This window comes from Streptopelia decaocto (assembly GCF_964273445.1).
Source record: "Streptopelia decaocto genome assembly, chromosome: 1".
Lineage (NCBI taxonomy): Eukaryota > Metazoa > Chordata > Aves > Columbiformes > Columbidae > Streptopelia > Streptopelia decaocto.
Genome location: NC_138663.1, coordinates 158,289,877 through 158,310,697, shown reverse-complemented (window position 1 = coordinate 158,310,697; position 20,821 = coordinate 158,289,877). Strand labels below are relative to the sequence as shown.

At 36.6% G+C, this 20,821-nt stretch overlaps 1 protein-coding gene across 3 annotated transcripts in view; it reads right to left on the bottom strand.

Annotated features, from left to right (window-relative positions):
* Positions 1-20,821, bottom strand: part of DZIP1 (DAZ interacting zinc finger protein 1) — a 40,476-nt gene that overhangs the window by 13,103 nt on the left and 6,552 nt on the right. For all 3 annotated transcript variants that reach the window (XM_082064968.1, XM_082064967.1, XM_082064969.1), the window contains 8 exons: positions 18,547-18,631; positions 16,890-17,014; positions 13,532-13,693; positions 12,669-12,806; positions 11,397-11,459; positions 10,004-10,144; positions 7,544-7,592; positions 6,238-6,294 (listed from right to left, as the gene is read on the bottom strand). In XM_082064968.1, coding sequence (XP_081921094.1) covers positions 6,238-6,294; positions 7,544-7,592; positions 10,004-10,144; positions 11,397-11,459; positions 12,669-12,806; positions 13,532-13,693; positions 16,890-17,014; positions 18,547-18,631 — 820 coding nt within the window. The remainder of the gene's footprint in view (positions 1-6,237; positions 6,295-7,543; positions 7,593-10,003; positions 10,145-11,396; positions 11,460-12,668; positions 12,807-13,531; positions 13,694-16,889; positions 17,015-18,546; positions 18,632-20,821) is intronic.

Here is a 20,821-nt window from a genome sequence, read left to right as displayed (position 1 = left end):
TACAAACATGGGTGCGCTGGGATGGATAATCAGGATGAAATGAGCACTTGGAGCTAAGTGACATTTACTGTCACATCTCCAATATTCCCCGTGTGAAGGGGACTTAAAGCAATGTTGTAAATGCTTGGGTACGGCTGCTCTCTCTCCACACTTTCCATACTTGTGGTTATATTCAGTCTCTCACCTGCTTTTCCAAGCAGGTTACAAGACTTAAGATTTGCTCTCATATAATTTGCACTAAATAAGAAGCTCTAAAAAAATGTTTCTTACACCATCACAAGATGCTAACAAGATGCAAATGTCAATGTATTTTATGGAAACACTTAAAAGCAAAACTCTAAGAGACTGATTGATAAATAGGCTTCTGGTCTTTCAAGCGGTAAAATTCAGCAGTGGCCAGAGCATTTCTGTGCACTGGAATATGATCCTCTACACTACTGAATTCCTATAGCTGCTCCTGCCACATTGTTGTCCTGCACCAACTACCATAATTCTCCAAAACAATTTTCAGGCACAGTTTGGGATCACCCCAAAAGCCTGCAGTGAGCCCATTTTGGAGGACAGAGCCAGAAGCACAGATGAGGGATGTTCTCACTGTGATTTAATTCAGCTGCACGGGCATTGAGGCCTCCAAGTTTCTTGGCTGAACCCATCAGATAGTAAGACAGTCGCTCTGTAATTGGATTTAATCTATACTTGTTTTACGTGTACTTTGCTCAAACACAATCTGCTTAAAGGAGCTGACTCATCTCTGCACAAGCCCTTGTCAAGTAACTTAATTTCATTTAAAGCCCAGTCCCCAGAACTCAGACCTGAAAATAGTCTGCTGATCTGGCGTAAGGTACGTGCTTCTCTTTCTCAGTATACTAGAAACAGAGGAAGTTAAAATCAGTAAAAGAACAGTTGCAAGAGCAAAACCAAAATGCATTACTTGCTACAGGTAAGGTCGTTCACTGCATGGCGATAGAGATTGAATGCGAAGACACAGGGGAGTGCAACATCTGGTTAACACCAATTTCTCCAATATGGGTAGGCCTTTTCTTTACTGTATATTTGTTCCAAGAGATATTTATTAAAAACCACTCTGGAATCCTATGTAAGAAAAAACAGCTTGGTTCACCTCTCCTCTGGTTTATAGACAGGTGTAGAGATCACTCCCCTAAGGAGCTCTCTCCTTATGTTTTCCAGGGATGTGCTGCTTCTAGCCGTTTGATCAGACCTCTCAGCTCTTACCTTACTCCACATCCTTGAAATCAGCAGCACCTAAATACTATCAAGCATATTTTTAGGAATCTTTCAAGTCTGACTACCCATCTAAGCCTCAAATCTTTACAAAGCAGTCTTTCCTAACTTCCTATCTAAAACAATCCTGATGCAGACTGAAATCCTCACTACTCTGAATTATTTTAACCTTCCCTAGTTAATCAGACCTTTTTGCCCAAAATCTCACCGAACCACAATCCAGTGTTAGCCCTAAACAAGTAATCACTACTTCTGACTTAAGTAGAGTCAGTTACCTTCCTATCAATTACTAGCACTAAGTCTAGTTCAGCTGACTCAAGCGGATGCTCCTCTCCATCAACATCTTCAACATCAGACCTTGTTGGCCAAGATTGTACTCCTAGCTTTCAACCTAATCTGAGCGTTGAACCCAGACAGACTCCTATCTTCCCTTTTGGACTCACGCCTAGATATAAATTACTTGTTCCTAGTCACTTCTCTGTTCCCTACTCCAGATAAACACCCAAACTGTCCTTGCCTTACTGGAAGAGGATCCCAGGAGGCTGAAGCAAGGCAGGAGGCACTTTGGGCTCCAGGAGATCACCTGCTTTGGACTACCAGAGTACTGGTAGAACTGGAGATTACATCAGCATTGCAGTTCAGATGCAACCTCAATTATACTTTGTTCATTGACACTACTTGAACCCTGGCTCTCATCTCCACCCCTTTCTTGGCTATGAAATAAATTTCAACTTAATATGTAAACCTATTTAGCTGCTGCTACCTTGCTTAACTGATCCTTCTTAACTGTAAGTCTCATTTGCCAATTGTTGTCTGCCTAAATCTAATCCTAACCCTAATCAAAGATCAGTGATCCCTGAATAACCAGGTGGCTCTGGGTCATACCAGCCCATTGCAGACCCTGCCATAAATAAACTTCTACTGCTGTCATGAACCAGCTTAACTCCAAACCTAATTGACAGAATCATAGAATCATTTTGATTTGAAGAGACCCTCAAGATCATAGAGTGCAACCTAAGTCTGGCACTAAACCATGACCTGAAGAACCTCATATACGTGTCTTTTAAACAGCTTCAGGGATGGTGACTCAACCACTTCCCTGGGCAGCCTGTTCCAGTGCCCAACAACCCTTTCTGTGAAGAAATTTTTCCTCATATCCAATCTAAACTTTCCCTGTCGCAATTGATTCAGTCCTCCTCAACAGTCCCATACCTGACTCTAACCTAATAAAATTTATTGCTAAATCCTATACCTAGCCCGTTGGCAAATTCTAGACACACCCTCATCATATGTCATCAGTCAGCCTCAGTTCCAAATCTAATTCTACCTTTATCCTCAGGAGAACGGTTCCTGCCAGCTTCAGGCTTGAACCTAGTGAAGCTGCAGTTTCCAACACCATTCTGAATGCAGGCTGGTCATATTCATATCTCACCAGCCTATATGTTAATACTTAGCCAACATTAAGGCCAGCAACCTTCAGATGACCTCCACAATGATGTGTCTGTCATCCCACATCTTCCAGAACATTCTTTTTGCCAGCTACAATGTGTGGAGAGAGGAGATGAGATGTATCAAAAGTACAGGTTGCCTTAGCTTCTTCAGTGGATAATTATACTACTGAAAAATTATTTGCCTTGCATACTTTGACAAGTCATAAAATATCAGTTTTAAATATTTGAAGACAATTTCTATGCAGTGGAATAGGAAAAAATATCTAACAACAATGAAGAATTCAGGCTGTGAATATTTCAAGCATATCATATATTATTTCTCTATTCTTATTTAATAGTTTAAAAAAACCCCAATATTCTGACAATACCATTGGAATGGAAGTCTTCTGGCCAATATTTAAAGGAGAAATCCTGTCCATTTACTCCAAAATATGAAATGCTGAAGTACTTTTAGCCTGAACAGACGTGTTAGAATTATCTATAGTGGAATATCACCTACAGTAAGCACTTTGGGCTTGTATTATGAAAACCAAGGATGAAATGGAAAACTTGTTTGTTATAAATTGCCGCACTTCTTAAAGACACAAAGAATGAAAGCCACGACTACATTAGTTATCTACACGTTTAATTTATACTCAAATTTCACATCCAAAGAGCCACCAGACTTAATCTGTGATACCTGTAATTTTGACTGTCATCTTTGAATCAATGCACTTCATATATTTTCCTCCTAACTAATCAATGGGAAGCCATAGACTGCAGATAAGCAGCATAAATATTAATTTTAAACCAATATTCTTAAATATGATAGATTTTTGACACTTACCTGAGGCCTCCTTAGTTAAGAGCCTAGTCATCTCAGACTCCTTCTACATTCAAGAAAGAGACACAGACAACTTCAAAAAGCAGATCTTAGTTCTGCTGAACCAAACTCTGAAGATGCTCCTTTTCTCTGATAACTGGCTAGGAAGACTACTTGGACTAAATTTTCCTCAGATGCTTCAGTTATGTCCCTAATGATAGCTGGGCCTTGGTCCACACCATGCTTGAAGACCGAGTCATAGGTTTTAATGGATTATCAAATTTAATTTCTTTGCTTTTTAACTACTGTCTTCAATTCTGTCTAGTATTATTGACCTAACAAAGATTAAATAGTGAACAAGTATCAAGATTTCAAGACTAATATAGGAGCAAAAGTATGATTTTAAAATATGACTAAAAAAACCCAAACATAACTAAAGCATTGCCTTTTCGTGAGACTTAAGTAATCTTGGAAGATAAGATAAAACCCTAAAGCTAGCTCAGAAAGTGAGACAAGAATGGTCAGCTAGGATGGCACTCAAGGCAGACTGTTAGCTCTCCCAAGAAATCATGAACACAAATACGAAAACACCAGGCTAACACAATCTACAACTTCACACCTAAGATACCGCATTTATAATTCAGGTATCTTTTCATAGCACAGATTTAGGAACTAATCTTAGGATGCAAAATCTTCCAGGCAACTTTGAAAAGTGTACTTAAGTTCACATAAGAGAGCCTTTTCTAGAATTGATTTAATTTCAAACAGAAAAAAAAAAAAAAAGTAAAAAAAAAAGTAAGATATTCCACATACAGGCAATTGCTTGGTAGGAAAACTATAACTCTTGTGATTTCAGAGATGCTCTGTGCTAGATAAATTTGTGTGCTTAGGTTGACAGCAAGCCCTTTCATTTTCATAAAGGCATGAGATGCAGTCATGATGTCCTAATTCAGTACATAAGTGAATCCTCAAGAGGTCACGAAAATTTTGGGAAAGACCCTATAATTTCTGATAACCTTTATATCCAGAAATTAGGTAGGATAAGTTTAAATAAAATCCAGAAGGGAAGAAAGAAGGCAGACAACAGACCTGCAGAGATAAATAAAATTATAATCAACAAAGGCATCTGAAGGAAACACCTTTTTGGAGGTTTTGTAACAAACTGATAGTGAATCTCTTATACATCAATGGCAGGAACAGCCTCTCCTATCTTGAGAAGATTGGTAACGTGTCATGAACTTCGTATTTGGGACAGTAAGACATGAGGAAATATCTGAATGAGCTGATATAAATTGTCAGAGTACAGAAAATACTAATGTTCACAGAACTGTCCTCCTCCTCATTCCAAATGACAGTAAATGCACTAAGAAAGCAATGCCTGACAAGGTTGGTGTGTGAGCATTTAGCAGCAATATTCTTCATAAAACTCATTTCTTAAACTCAAGGCAATAGCTAAGCTACTTGCTGTGAGATCTTTTAGCTAGAACCAGCACCACTGTGTTGGTGCAATGAAGCTGGTTTGAATGAAAAATAATCGGATTTTTTTAAATACTATTATTAATAATCTATATTAATATGTTATTACTTTTCTCCACACAACATTTCATCTACACAGTTTCACTTAAAAAGCTTTTAGCAATGAACAGCTACCTTGCATAGGTTTGTAAGAAATCTCTGTATTTTTAAAATAATTTTACCATATGACAAAGATTTTTCCTTAGTTTAATAATTCCTGACACAACACATGTTTTGAAATCAGTACTTCATCAGTTTTTCATTTGTCATGCTTCTGTTGTACACTGCTCTTTGTCCCCATCTGCCTTTTTAGAACTTTTTGAATTTGTTGAAAAAGAAAACTTCTGTACATTTCTCTTAGACAATTCCATCTCCTCTCCCCTTGACAGATTTTAAAATTAAGAGAAATAATAGTTAAAAAAAATCAATATTTAATTATAGTTCAATAACTCAAATAATTAATAAACTGGTTTTAACATTTGAGCATTTTACTTGCTCAAAGTGCATTTTTCCTATTACTTCCCCAATTGAAATGAACGTAAAGAATTGATCACAGAATACTGGTATGGTAGCAATACTCTTCATTACTTTGCATACTGAGAAAAAAAGTGAAAACTATTTTCACAAAGCACCAAACAATATAAATGGAGGTTCATTTCTTCCCCCAATTACTAAATGATATCACAATGTCACAAGTTAAACCAACTAAATAATGATCTAAATATAACTACAGATATACTCTGTAAGAACTCTCTAGATGGGATGACTGTCTGTTTTGATTGTCTTCTGTATTTTTCCTCCTTGACATTTGAAGTTGCATGAAAAATACAGCATTTCAAGGCTATAACATCTCCGCATTTTTCTCTATACAAATTCCAGTTCATGCAAATACCTATCAAGTATATGCATATACCAGAAAATAAGCATATTTTCTAGAAGAAAACATAAATTTCCTCAATCAGTTTAATTTACCTTAAAGTGCTCCAATACTACACACGCTAGGAAATATTCTCAAACTATTTCATTTTGTTTTCATTTATTCTTTTCAATAGTGCATTTTTACAAGTACTTCATAGGAATCCTCAATACTGACATACAGCAAAGCAATTCAAATTGCATTATTTCAATATAGCTACTCTTACAGCTTTGATTTGACAAGCAACACATTTGAGAAGGCAGAGCGTTAGATTTGAAAGTGCTGGATCTGGACCTATCAAAAAAACTTACCATGTGCCAATGGCAGACTTGGTTTAGATTCCTCAAGATGCTCTACAGTCGTATTCACTAAAATAGCATAAAAGTAAAAAATAATTAAATGTGTTACAGTAAACAGATATAGACAGATTCATAAATGTTGCAATATTTAATCATAAAGTATGCAATTTTTGGTGTGTTACAAATAGTTTACAAAGTAAAAATTGGTCCTTCACAACATCAACGTATGTCTCTATATATGTTTAACACTTTCAGTACTTCAAGAACCAGGAAAAGAAACTACTAAATTGTCACCAAACTGGAAAGTGAACCAGCACTAGCCAGATCATCTCTTTGGTCACATCTGTATGTTGTCTGTGTGGCCCAGGGAAGAAGCCATGGACCAACGTCAAGTCCGGCCTGATCAACACTTGTATTGGCCAAAGAGGATCTTCTGCATCCACACTTCATATCAATTAGTGCAAACCCCATATATAACATGTAGAGAGTGTAGCCTTGGAGTGAATTATCACTTCAATCCTACATTCCTCAGATCAGCTTGTGGCCTAGGAACAAATTCACTTGTACACCATGGGCTGCGCCTCTGTGCAGCTGAATACGACTGGCTCCAGTTGAGAAGCCAGACAGCCACACTATCGCTGTGCTCTCCTCAAACTCACTTACTCCCTGCTCATAGACTCAGTTCAAGACAATGTCCTGCTAATAAATCAAGATGGTTTCCACACTGGGATTAGAATTAATCCAGCTGTCATCATCTAATGCAATAAACTTATTTCAAGCCACTGCAGCTGCAGCATCAGCTACATGGGTGCAGGACTTCATCCCAAAACACTTAGCTACTTGTAATGGACTGCAGTTGTTAAAGCACTGCACAGACAAAAATATCAGAGTTCTTATAATTCTCGGAACATCTGTAACTTAGCTGATAAATTAATCAATTTTGTTTGCTCTTTCAGTATTTCCCTTTTTTGAGTTCTGCAGCCTAAGGACAGTCAAGCATGAAGAAACAATTAAAATTACACTTCATAAAGCAAAGCCAAAAGTTGTTTACATGTTACAAAACAGAGTTGCTATATTTCACATCTCTTCACCACTCAAGCAATTAACTTTGAACATTAGAAGTCCTTACAGCTGGAAATCATGGCATGGAAATAAGGAGGCATCCTGTGAAATGCAAATAAATTGCCAGTGCTGATTTGATTTCAACATTTAGTTAGTAAAGTCAATACCTGTATTTTCTAATGAATTGTAACATTTGTTTCAGACAAGCTGCTGAAATCAGAAACAAAATCTGCTTTTTCTTACAGTTTGTACTTACCATCATATGGTTTAGTGCTTGCAACTGATCTTGTGGACAATTCTTTTATCTAAAAGAGAAAAGACACATACGTTAACAGTTACAAATGTAAATGACCAATACCTAGAAATGCACACTTACTACAAACTACCTAGTTTGACTACTATTCCATAACAGAAATTATTGTTTATGATTTGGGGAAAAAATACCGCTCTTGTGGAACTCTATTCTTCTGTCTAATGTATATTTCATTCACGCTTAATGAATGTTGAAGACGTATTTCTGTTTGTTGTCCTGTGTGAACTCAGGCTTTGTACACCCCGTTTTTACAAGCTATAAAGTGAAATGAGAGTGGGCTTGTGGGTCACCTCAGCACTGGTAGTTGCAATATGTTCTGCTTCAGCAGTTCATGTTCAGTTTTGCAAGTCCAGGTCCACTCCAGGCAAACGTTTGATAACAGATTGATTTTAAATATACAAAGAGTTATCTTGTTTGCTCCACAGTTTTCTCTGTTTGACAACCAAGACATGCACTGAAGAAAACTGAGAGCGTAGAGAAAACATATTGGTTGCAATTCAGTCTAAAGAAAACAGGAAACTTGTGAATCCTCTATCATTAAAACAATGTTATGCACTCCCATTCCAAAAACAGAACCTAAACCCAAGCCGCGTAGACAACAGGCAAGGTCAGCTGGAACCGGCACAAAATACTGGACCCTAGTCGTCTTTTATACATCTGTCTGGATCCAACAAGTAGTGCCTCAATTCATTGTCCATTCAGTTTGGATTCTACAGAAGTGTTAGCCATTTCTCAAGCCCTTCCAGTTTCCAGGTATTGAGAATGTAGATCTTCGCAATTCTATTTCACAAACACCAAATTCAGATCCCTCTGAATCTATTTTACGTCTGTGGATATACTGTTTTAAAAGGTCATTTTACAGCAAGTAATTTGTCTAGGATTAAGTCCTCTATTGCTCTAGCTATCAAATTCATTATGGTGGAGATATAAAAGCTATTATTTGTCTTTCCAAATATTTAAGCACTTATGTATAGGTTTAACACTAATCTCAATAAAAACATGTAAAATCAGATGTTGATTTGTAAAGAAAGCACCATCTAATAGAGGAACAGGTTGTAAGGATTACAAAATCACGCTATTCTCTAAATCCCAGGCCACCCAGATCTTCACCCACTGATCACCTCGAAAAATTTATAGTTATGTTTGAACAAAAGTGCATTTTTAAGAAAAAACAATCTGTTTCCAAGGAAATAATTTCATAGAATTATAGACTATCTCAAGCTGGAAAGGACCCCTAAGGATCATCTAGCCCAACTCCCTGCTTGTCACAGAACTACCTAAAACTAAACTGTGTATGACTAACAGCATCGTCCAGACACTTCTTGAGCTCTGACAGACTTTGTGCTGTGACCATTTCCCTGGGGAGCCTGTTCCAGTGAATGAACATCCCCTCAGGTAAGAACCTTTTCCTAATGTCCCATCTGAACTTCCCTCAACACAGCTTCATTCCATTTCCTTGTGTCCTATTGCTGGTCATCAGAGAGAGATCAGCAGCTTCCCAACCGCTGCCAGCCTTGAGGAAGGTGTAGACTGTGGTGAGGTTGCTCCTCAGCCTTCTCTTCTCCAAGCTAAACAAACCAAGTGACCTCAACCACTCCATACAAGCCTTGTCCTTGAGGCCTTTCACCATCTTGGTTACCCTCCTCTCAACACGCTCTAATAGTTTGATGTTCTTCTTGTACTGAGGTGCCCAAAACTGCCCCCAGCACTCAAGGCAGAGCTGCACCAGTGCAGAGCAGCGTGGGAAAATCACCTCCCTTGACCAGCCAGTGATTCTGTGCTTGATGCGCCCCAGGACACAGGTGGCCCTTCTGGCTGCCAGGGCACACTGCTGCTTGTGTTCAACTTGCCACCAAGCCGAACCCCAGATCCCTTTCCATGGCACTGTTCTCCAGCCTCTCATCCCCCAGTTTGTACATATAACCAGGATTGCCTCATCCCAGGTGGAGAATCTGGCACTTGCTCTTCTTAAGTTTCATAGAGTAATAATTTAATTATATATTCTCACAGAGATAAATATGATACTTTATTTTTAGTGTGAGAAGTCATGCCTTTTCAGATTTCAAATCCTACATTTCATCATGATTGTTTTGTGACAGATTAAATCTTTTTCACTATCAGAAATTTTTCATCTGTAGAGGCCTTTTGCGACCTAGTAATCTTTTAACTTTGCGTTGAACTTACTAAAAACATTTAGTTTATTAATCCTTTCCTTCTAAATTGTGGTTTAATTCCTGGTTTACATTCCCATGTCTCTTTTCCAGATCTGTTCTTACTTATCAACATAACTTCCAAAGGGGAATGTTAATTACACAACAAGAGACATATCAAAGACCAAATGCTAGTGTAACATTTCTCTGTGTCCTGTGGTCTCTGAAACATAGAGTACTTCACAAAACAGACCTGCTTCTTCTGAGTAATAATCAGATCATTCTGCTCTTGAAGCCTCTGCCCCAATTCTTCTATCCTCCTCTTGTAAAAGGTGTTATTTTTATTCAGGTCTTCCCTCACTGATGATTTAAGCTTCTCAATCTGTGACAGTAGCTAGAAAGCAATCAGAAGAAAAGTAATTTAATATTCATATTATATAAAATATTTTAATGCTATGGTTTAAACAAGCATCATGCTTAAATATTTTTAACACTTTTTTTCAGTAAAAACATTATGTCTCCTGTGATTTCACTGTGGCTCGTATTACAAAACAGTTGTCTGGATCACTTTTTATTTACACAAAGAAGACTACCTAAATCTCAATAAGAAGAAAGGGACATACAAATACATTGCTGAGACTGTGTAAAAGTAAGATTTCAGGAAAAAGCACACAACACTATAAAAATGTTTTGGTTATAAATAGCATCAAGTAATGATATTTCAAAGTGAATGGATGTGAATTTGCATGATAAACCTAATATATTCGCTCTGAATATAGAAGAAAGGGAACAATATTTTAGGTGCACCATCCCAAAAGTAATACTTACATTACTCCTCCCTTATTCTATTCTTGCATTGTGTGTGGGTGTATCATTAACTACATCCTTTTGGGGTAATGTTCCATGGTTCCTCCCCACTGCTTTCTTGCCAGAGGAGGAGAAGCATTGGTCAGACCACTATGATCTGCTCAGTTCTTACATGGTCACGCAGATGAAAGGAAAATTAAAGGAAAAGAAGCAAGAGAAACAAAGCAGGAAAGAGATTAAAAAAGAAATGCAGACATAAAAAAAATCTGAGGAATAAAGCTTTGCATAGTAAAAATATATAAACGGATGCAAAATAAAATGCCATGGTGTTTTTTCCTAGAAAAGCTGAACAGATTCTGTGTTAGAAAGCTACAACAGAAAAAGCAGCAGAGAAGTGATAGTAAAGAGGAAAAAAAAGACTGAGACATATGCCATAGGTCCATGGTAGCAGAAGGTACAGGGTAGATGAAAGCTACATGTTGGCAAGTTACATCTCAACTATCCAGTATCTTCACATAACACAGAAAACACTGTATACCATACAGTGCTCACAGTATTAGCTGTGAGCTCTTAAAAACAGAGATACAGTTTCAGGCGTCTGCTGGATTCTTAAAGAATAAATTCCATTTCAACTATGGATTTAACTGAAATGTCTAGATTCTAGCATAATAGAAATACAGAGATAATAAATACGTCAAAGGGGACACACTCTTATAAACTCTTGAGATTTAGGCTTTCTAATCAAAGAGATTTATTATAGCATATCAAAAACTACCTAAAGGGTAAGAAAATGAGAAAAAAGTCTCCTTTTAGTTTAGGTGGTTTGCTGTGCCACTTACCAGTGACTTTTCTGTCGCATGGTCATGACGAAGGGCTTGTATTCTAGATGTCCACTTACTTTCCTGCATAGAATAAATCAATATTAATTCCTGTTAATAACACATTAACATTTAGTTTGATATATGCAGCTTTATTTTTCTAAATAAGGCATAAATACTGAAAATACTATTGATGATATGAAATGTGAGCAACCCCATATTTAAAGCCTAGAACAGTCACCAGCATGTTTTATACATCTGAGTGTGGTGTTCTCACCAATCACTCTGTATTTGTGCTTTGATTTGTATATATAGTAACTATGAGTGAGAAATACACTAGCATTTAGATACATCTCTGCATATTAACAATAAGAGTAGTAAGAGCAGGGTTTTTTTCCCCCAAAAGCACTCATTTCAAGTACTCGTTGACAATGTATTTTGCATAATGATGACAAAACCCAACTGCACTGAATTTTCTTTGATGAAATAAAAAAAAAAAAACACAAAACAAAACTCACTAAGTTTTCCACATCTTTGAGCAGAAGTGATCAAACTTTTGGATACCAGCAGTTTACAAACACTTTCATATTCCAAGAACCATGAAATAAATAATGAGTGTCTCAAAGTGTCAAAAAAAAAAAAAAAAAGAGTAAAAAGGTTTGTAGGTATGTCCAAAAGCCTCAAAACTCACAACAGGCAGGTGAGTCTCAGAGCAATGCAATGATCTTGGCCTTGGTGGCCTTTCCTAGCTCAGCCTTTCCTATAGGTGGAACTTGGATTGTTGGAGAGCTTTGCACCAGCACCAGCATCTGTGCCGGTCAGATGACACAGTCCTGGTACAGAAGCTGCACCTGAGAAGCTCAAGTGCTTCATATGACTCAAAAGCCACAAGCTGACAAATCCTGTCAGGAAATTTCTTAACTTTTTTTTTCATCTTGGAAAATTGGAAAATCCCAATTTTTCCATAAGTGGCCTCACAGATCAGCAGACATAAAGGGTTTATTAGAGCCTTCTGGAACTGAACTGAAACCATACTTGTTAAAGCTTAATATATTTAATAATGAAGAATATTAGAATATCAATAAATAAATAACAATTTCTTTATAAAGGATAAGGGAATAATTCCTTGATTTCCATTATATACATTGTACTAAATAGTAGTAAAACTTTTAAAGAAGTTATTTTAGACATTCAGAGAGATGAGAATTTTATGCGTTTAAAACTCAGAGGTGTACAAAAATGAAAAGAACACAAGTAGTCCGTCAAAAGCAATACATTAAATTACAGTGTTACCTGTTTTTCAAGAAGCTTAACCACATTGTGATAATCCTGAGGACTCTGAGGTTTCTCTTCCATAAATTCTTGGCTGTCTTTCAGTGTCCCTAAATTGGACTTTTGTTGCATATTGGACTTTTGTAATTCTAACAGTTGCTAAAAGGCAGGGGGAAAAATGAAGACCTGAATATGTATACAGATTTTGTTTTATAAAACTGTCATTTTGTACAAAATGTACTTTAAACATACCTGCATGGAGGTTGCACCAGACACTTCTCCCATTTCTCATGAGCTCAGCATTTATCAAATCTCACGTAATAATTAATATAAACATATAAATATACCTTGCAAATACACAAAGGAACTAGCAGCTACAAAACACAAGCTGCTCTTGCAATGCCACGTGTAGTTGTTTTCTGACCCACCTATACTTTCACAATTTTCTAGTCAAGACTCTGGAAAGCATTTCCAGAGCATGTAATGAAAACACCTGCAGTCCTACTGTGAGGACTATAATGCAGAGGTTAGTCTCCTCCACACCAGTTGTAAGAATATTAATATAAGGATATTTAACAGACAGCAATAATAACAATACCTAGTAATCTACAAAGAGACAGTCAGCAATTGAGTAAGAAAAAACTGACATACTTGATGAAGGCATAATTCATTCATCCAAAACAATGCTATTAAAAAAAGAACTGAAGTTATGTTAATAAAGTACCAGTATCCGAAGATACAATTACAGCTATCATTTAAGCATTATTTTTAAAGATTTGTAATGACTGTGAGATGACTACATCACATTTTAAAAACGTAAGCTTCACTACCATCTTCTGTAAGGGATTCATGCCTTAAAATGTTAAAGAATTTAAATTGCTTACATTTTCTAATGTTGAATTTCTTGAAGATAACTCCTTAAGCTCTTTCATAAACATCTGTTTCACTTTTTCTATTTCATCAGCCAATTTCTCTTTTTCCTCCTCTTTCCATTTATGAAATGACTGTAGAATTTCTTCTTCTTTTGATTTTTGCTGTTCACATTCCTGAAATTATTTTTAAAATATTATTTGTTATTTTTCCCCACATGCAATACCAATTCATGCACCCAAACTCTGTGCGGGAAGCACTCACTTTCAATGGGCAACATTGTGACATCAAAAAACATGAAAAAACACCAGTTTCTCAAGAATTCTGGGGTAGCAAACTGTATTTGCTAGCAAAACAAGTATGTTTCAAGAAGTTCTTGTAGTTCATTATTTCTCATCGAGTAAGACGTGAATGACCTTACACGGTCATATCTAGGATCCACCTCATTCAGTGCCCTGTTTCTCACAGAGGCTATAAGTATATAGGTGTGAAAGGATAAAAACAGGGCAAAGCAAACATGCACATTCTCCTTAAGAGTCTCCAAGCTGCCAACTGTTTTCAGCTCAGAGAACCTCCTCAGCATGATGCTGTTTTGTAGACTTGTTAACCTTTGATACGACCCTCCTCATGTTCTTTTGCAGTCATCCCTTGTGACTGTGTCAGCTTCTAGCAACTGCAACATCTTTTGCCAAGGTGCTCCACAGGTCTACCACAAGTTGCATGCAGAGCCAACACTTTTTTTTCGGTTTGAAACTGGCTCCTGCCAGTTTCATTTGGTGGAGGTTAGCTCCTGAGCTAGAAAAAAAAAGAGTGAATAATTGATTACCTGTTCACTCTGGGTAAGCCATGGCTTTGCAGTCTGTATTTAGAATGGCCGAGCATGCTCAGTGTTGTCAGTCTTTGTGGGGATAAAGGGTGAGACACTCATGTCTGCAGAGACCTTTAAGATCACTGAGTCCAACTGCAAACCTAACACTGCCAAATCTACCACTAAACTATGTCTCTAAGTGTCACATCTATACATCTTTTAAATACCTCCAGGACATTTAATTCTATCATATTCTTTTTGAGATGACAGGTCTAGACCTACACACAGTATTTCAGCAGTGCTTTGCACAGTGATTTTTCAGAATAATTTGTAATATTTTATTTTCTTTGCTGGCTGTTACTAACCATTGGACAGACATTCCCCTGGAACTATGTATCAGAACCTTAAGATCTTACCCTTCAGTAAGAACACTCAGCTCAGAACCCATAATTTTGTAGATTGTTAAAATTATTTTTCCCCCCATTTACATTTGCCCCACTTTATCTGTTAAATTACTTTTACCATTCCGTTACCTAGTCACTCAGTCACTTTCGGACAGTGCTCAACTTGTTCAATGTCCTGCATTTCACTGCCCAGAATACAGATACTTTTTAGGTAATCTCTACGTTTTTCCATCACAGCATTCACTCTGAATTTGTTCTCTGACTAACTATAACCAGCAATCATTGTACACTTAAGAAAGAATGGGACCTTCTGTATCCTTTCATCTCAAAGGAATGGAAGGGAGCAAGAATTGGAAGCATGATAGTTTTTATCCAAATTTCCTCCAGTAGTGCTTCTCCTAAAAAAACCACAGGGGAAAGATCTTCTGCTCTTCCAGTCAAAAGACAACAACAACATGATACCTGAATTGACAGTGGATGTCAGTCATGGCAGACAAACTGCAACCAGTCACACTTCACATTTCTGTCTTCCTTGACATCCCAGAAAAACACAGAAGCTTTGAAAGCTTCTTGTTGTGTAACACTGGAGGCCGTAGCTTCAGGATATTTCAGGCAGTCTTTGTGTAGTTAGGAGACTCAGCTAAGACAAGTGACTTCAAAACAGGCCCCTAAGGCACCAAAAAAATCTACACTGCACTGTTATGAAAACTCCGGGTTCCATCTTATAACAAAAACAATGCTTCAGGGGCAGGAGAAATATGTTACAGAAGTACCTTTCAAAAGTGAGGCACAGAATTAATGTGTAGAAAACCTAGCAGATGTCCACACAGGGCCAAGGCCCATTATTCTGACACCGCTTGCACTCCCAAGTGAAACTCTACCCACACTCTTCATTTGGTCATTCACTAATTTTGAAAATGGAAAAACAGCACAAAGCTGAGTGGTCCTGAGAAAATAGGAACAAGAGAACTCAAGAAAGTAGAGTCTGGAGCTGTGTTCAGGGGAAGAAACACTGCATGTTTTACAGAAGATCAGGTTTTCTTCTGAAAAGAAGGAAGAAAATAATTAATGAAAGCCATGTTTTAGATTCAAAATGCATCGCTTGTTTCCAAACGTAATGGTTGGGTTTATGTTTGAAGGTCCTCAAATTCCACTGGGAAAGCCATTTAGAAGTTCAGAATATCAGGAGAAGGTTCTTACAGGTTAATAACCACAAAACACTGCTTTTGAATGGGATACAGAGCAAACTGTAACCCAAAGACCAAAGTTTAACTCAATCACTAGAAGTATCTTGTCTCTTATGCCAAGAATTTGCTCCTCAAAATGAAATGCAAAGTCCCTCCCCTGTGAAAAAAATTTCCATCCCTATTTTGATAGCAAATTATCTGATTGTATTTACTTAGATACAAATGAAAACTGTGAGATGATCTGAAATGATAGAGCTTTAAAAAAAATTAAACAGGTAACTTAAAGATTCCTTTTTCTCTTTGCGAGCCAGGAAGTGTACTTACAATATTTAATATCATTCTAAACAAAGGCTTGCATGTGATTACACACAGATAATGACTGCTTTAAAATCATTCTGGTCTAAAGTCTTTTTATTCACACAGCAGTAGCTAAGACTACTTTCTGCTTGGGCTCTCCAGTCAGCCAGATCCTAAGTATTTAAAGACCAACATAGAAGTTCTAGATTGCTTTGTTTCTTCTCAGCCTCTCTTCCTTGAACTGCTTTACACCTCTGTTAGACAGTAAAGTTCTTCATAGCAAACAATAAATCCTACCCACTTCATAAAGTCACAGTCATATCTAAGAAACGCTTAATCATCACAAAACATCATAATGTCAAAAATAGCTTATATTTCACCACAGCAAGGCACTCTTATCTGCTTTAATAACAAGCCACACATCTTATGAAGTGGCAAGTGCTAGCAGAAGTGTTGTATCAAGTATTAATCTAAATTATGTCTACAATGCAAGTAAGAAAGTGGATGCTCAAAAGTACGGGAGGCGAGAGAGGGCTATGCTTTAACGCCCAAGCACCATCAGTGCCAGACAGGCAAGCTGTAAAAACATTTTTGTTCTGTTCCAGTTACAAACGAAGTGAATACAGTCCAAAGTACTAATTCTTTTGAAAGTTTCGCATTACTTACTACATATTACCTTAGAAAACCTGACCATATTAGCCTGTTGTTCAGCCTCTAGCTGAGACCTGGTGAGCTGCAACTGCTCCTTCAGTTTATCAATCTCATCCTGCAATTTGTCTGTCTTCGCTTTCCTCTTCTGCTCTGTTTGAAAGAACACAGATTTTTTAAATGTTTGTTGTAATTTCTGGAAATCTGATACTTACTGCAAATATGTTTCTACCATGTTTCAATAACATGCTCATGAAGTGTGACTCACATAGACTTCCTACTATCATGAATCTCCAAAAATGCTTTTATAATAAATACATATGTTCTTTGCACTGCTAACACCCTCAAAGATTGAAAAATATCAATATTACTGACCCATGAAATAGTTTATAAAATATTTACAAGAAAAAGTATTATATGATCTAATTTCAAAGGAATCTAAGCAACACAGGCTCAAAACGATGTATGAAGGACAAAGTGAACCTCAGTGACTCAATTCTGTTAGGTTTAATTCGTTCTAAATAACTTTAGTAAGGAGTCCATTTGGAATACGACTTATTATTAATCTGGAATGAGTCGGGGAAAGTCACTGTAAAAAAAACATTTTATAAACATGCAAAAATTACAACAATCTTTAATCTTGAAATATTTTACCAATCTACCCAGTACTTACTAGGCTGCCCATCATCTGGAAGTCTAAGCAGAATGAAGAGTATTATTTCAGAAACAAATGCATGAAGCATTTCCCAAATATGGACATTTCAAACCAATTCTTTATCTAATAATTAGTTCAACTGGTTCTGTAGCTCCTTCTTTCATTTTTATCAAGTATAAAGTGGACAAGAGCTTCTTTCTTCTCCATTAACACTTCCTCAGATGCCTGCTCAGACGCCTCTCACTTCTGATGTTTTATTCGCCTGACAAGCTACAGTTCAGACCTCACTGGATTCTTCCCTCTCTTTCTCCTACCAAATGCTCTTTTTTTCCTAAATCATTTCTAATCACTGCCATTTGTCAATATTTGTTAGTCCTTAGCAATAAATCATAAGCAGGCAGCCTAAAAGGAATGAAAGAATTTAGAGATGGATGAAGCAAAACTTTGAGAATAATATTTTTCAAACTAAATATTTTTCAATGAAGTGAGACAAATTAAAAACGTTATTGGTATAGCAACTAAGATGATCATAGATACATGAAGTTAGATTATTCTTGATAGTTTCTTTTTCTCACCATATTTTACAGTCGGTTTAGTTCAGGAGAGCCTGATCATATTCAAACTGATTTCAGGTGAGTTTGATTATTTCTGTTCTGACAATTCATATATGTTCACAAAACATATTTGCCTTAGTGCAACTTGTTCATTTTGCCCACACATTCATAACACACATGCCTAAAGAGAAACTAGGCTATGAACTCTGCTACTGAATAAAGTATTCAGCGGGAATCCTAGTTTGAAAAGGTACTGTAAATGTAGCATACACTTTTTGTTAAATACTTCACAGAGATTGAAACATATGTCACCCAATACATTTTGTCAGTCAGTGTTGTTTGCGTTCACACAAATTGGTATCTGCCACCAAAAATGGAACATGAAAATCATTACACAAAATCATAGACTGCACATCCTCACTATGTTTACAATTTTCTAAACTACTTAATTTTTTTGATAATGTTAAAGTACATACCAATCTGAGATTCTTCCGGATGACGCCTTTGCATGTGACTTTGTAAAAAGGAATAGTTCATAAAAGCCTTTTCACAAAACTGACACTAAAAGAACAAATAAAACTATGTTAGCTATTATTAGTAACTTCTGCTTGGTAAGTGTAATGGTTAAGGTTTTTAATAGGTTATCAAATCTGTCCAGATGTCAAAAGTAGGTGACTTTAGTAAATTCAATTTCACAAGAATAATGACTAGAATTCTCATGGTGCCAGATTTCTGTGAAGTTATTAATATATTTGTGTTATTTAATGTGTCTCAGTGATGGTCATGGGCAAGAATCCCATCACGCTAGGCACTGTACAAATTCTGAACAAAAGATACTCTGGCCAAGTAAGTTTAAATTCAGATATAAACCACAGGTATGAGATGACTATAGATAGGTAGAGAAGTATAAGTAAGACAATACTGTTCAGCAAAACACACAGACTCCAGCCAACCAGCGGCTCAGGTATTTTGAGACTCTTGTATCACAACAAAAGAGAGCAACAAATATGGGTTTGAATATACATAACAAGTTGTAAGATGACAATACTAGAAGGACCATAGATATGTAAAAACGTCAAGAGATTTCAACCAAAATAAGGTAACATTACACAATTTTGCAAGAAAAGGTACACACATACATTAGTACACTACCTAGCATCCTTCTGAAGTGTAAACTGTTTAAATTATTTTTCCTGTAATTTACTTATTATTTTTGAATTTGAGCTTTAAGTTATATTTTAAATCAAATTTGGATCCCACCCATTTAAATTTTTTTTTTTCTTCACTTTCAAGTACATTCCACTAATGCTCAGAATATTAAAAACAGATGGATGGTACAAGGACAGAAGCTACATCTACAGATTTTGCAGCATACTAGTAAGACTGTGAATCAAAGCCCCTAATTGCTTTAGGTAGGGTTGCCTGTTACCTCTTTTGAATTTTTTCTTTTCAAATAAATATATATAACAAACCACAAATACTCAACTGAGTCCTTTTTCCTCATAAATGTGATACGACTGTAAGAGACTGACTTAACAGATTTAAGAACTTGTCACCATAATCAAATTCCCAGATTTCATCTAATATTTAAAATACTGCCACTGATAGTCAGGTAGGCTTTTAAATATAGGGATCTTTCAGTACAAGCAATGAATTATTAAGACAAATTTTGTTGGACAAATGTTAAAAAAGTGCTAACATAAAACTAAGTAAAGAGATACAGTCTGGTAGTAAAGCATTGCTGCCAACCAAGAGGGAGCTCCCAGTGTAACAGATTGCACATGATTTATGGAATGAAATTGGCTGTGAAATAATGTTATCCATTCAAGCACAAACTTCATGTCAGTTCAACTTGCTGCTAGTGAAAGAAAGCTCTTACTGCAGGAGACAGGATTAGCACAGGGAATATTTAGGTTTTGAATTATGTAACATTATTCTTGCAACTACTTTTCACAGTGCTAGATACAATGTGCACTTTGTGCCTACATTGTGCATGAAAATATTAGATTAAAAATTATTGTTTAAAATTAAATTTGTTTACTCAGATGAAGGTATGGACCAACAGGTCTTAAATTTATGACTTCTGGCTACTAGTACCATTTTATAGTAGTATTTCATGACTGAGCTGACATTGGTGGTGGGTTAAAGGCATTAAATCTAAATTCCAAAGCATGGTTACATTAGATAAAAGTGTACTATTTACAGGCTTGTCTGCTAAGATGTCAGCCTGTAAGTCAGCCAAGACTTCATGGGGGCTTCATGGGGACAAAACTTCAGGAACACTGGCAAAACCCTTATTAGCTGGCACTGCAGATCAGCCAAGATCATGGTACACACATATAATACACAATTATTGTTTACTGATCATACTGCTGCCTTGCATTTGCAAACCATAGGAAGAGTTTAATTTATCTCTAGCATTCTCATGCAGAATCCTGAAAACATGGCGGGAACTGCGGGAACTGTTCAGCATCATTCCCTGAATACATTTTTCCCATGTGAACCTCAAAAACTTCTAGAGACAAGAATTTACTAACAGAGAGGAAAAAAGGGGGGAAGGCTCACGTTTTCTTTATATGAAATCAAACTAAAAATGGGAAATAGCTTTCTATCTCTGCTTTATTGTAAATGCCACCAAACACAAGATTAGTGATGCGCCAAGATCACTACCATGTTCTTCAGCTTCCACTGAGACAGCATGAGAATTACTTAACTTTACACATAGAATTATGCATGCAATCAGTTTTATTT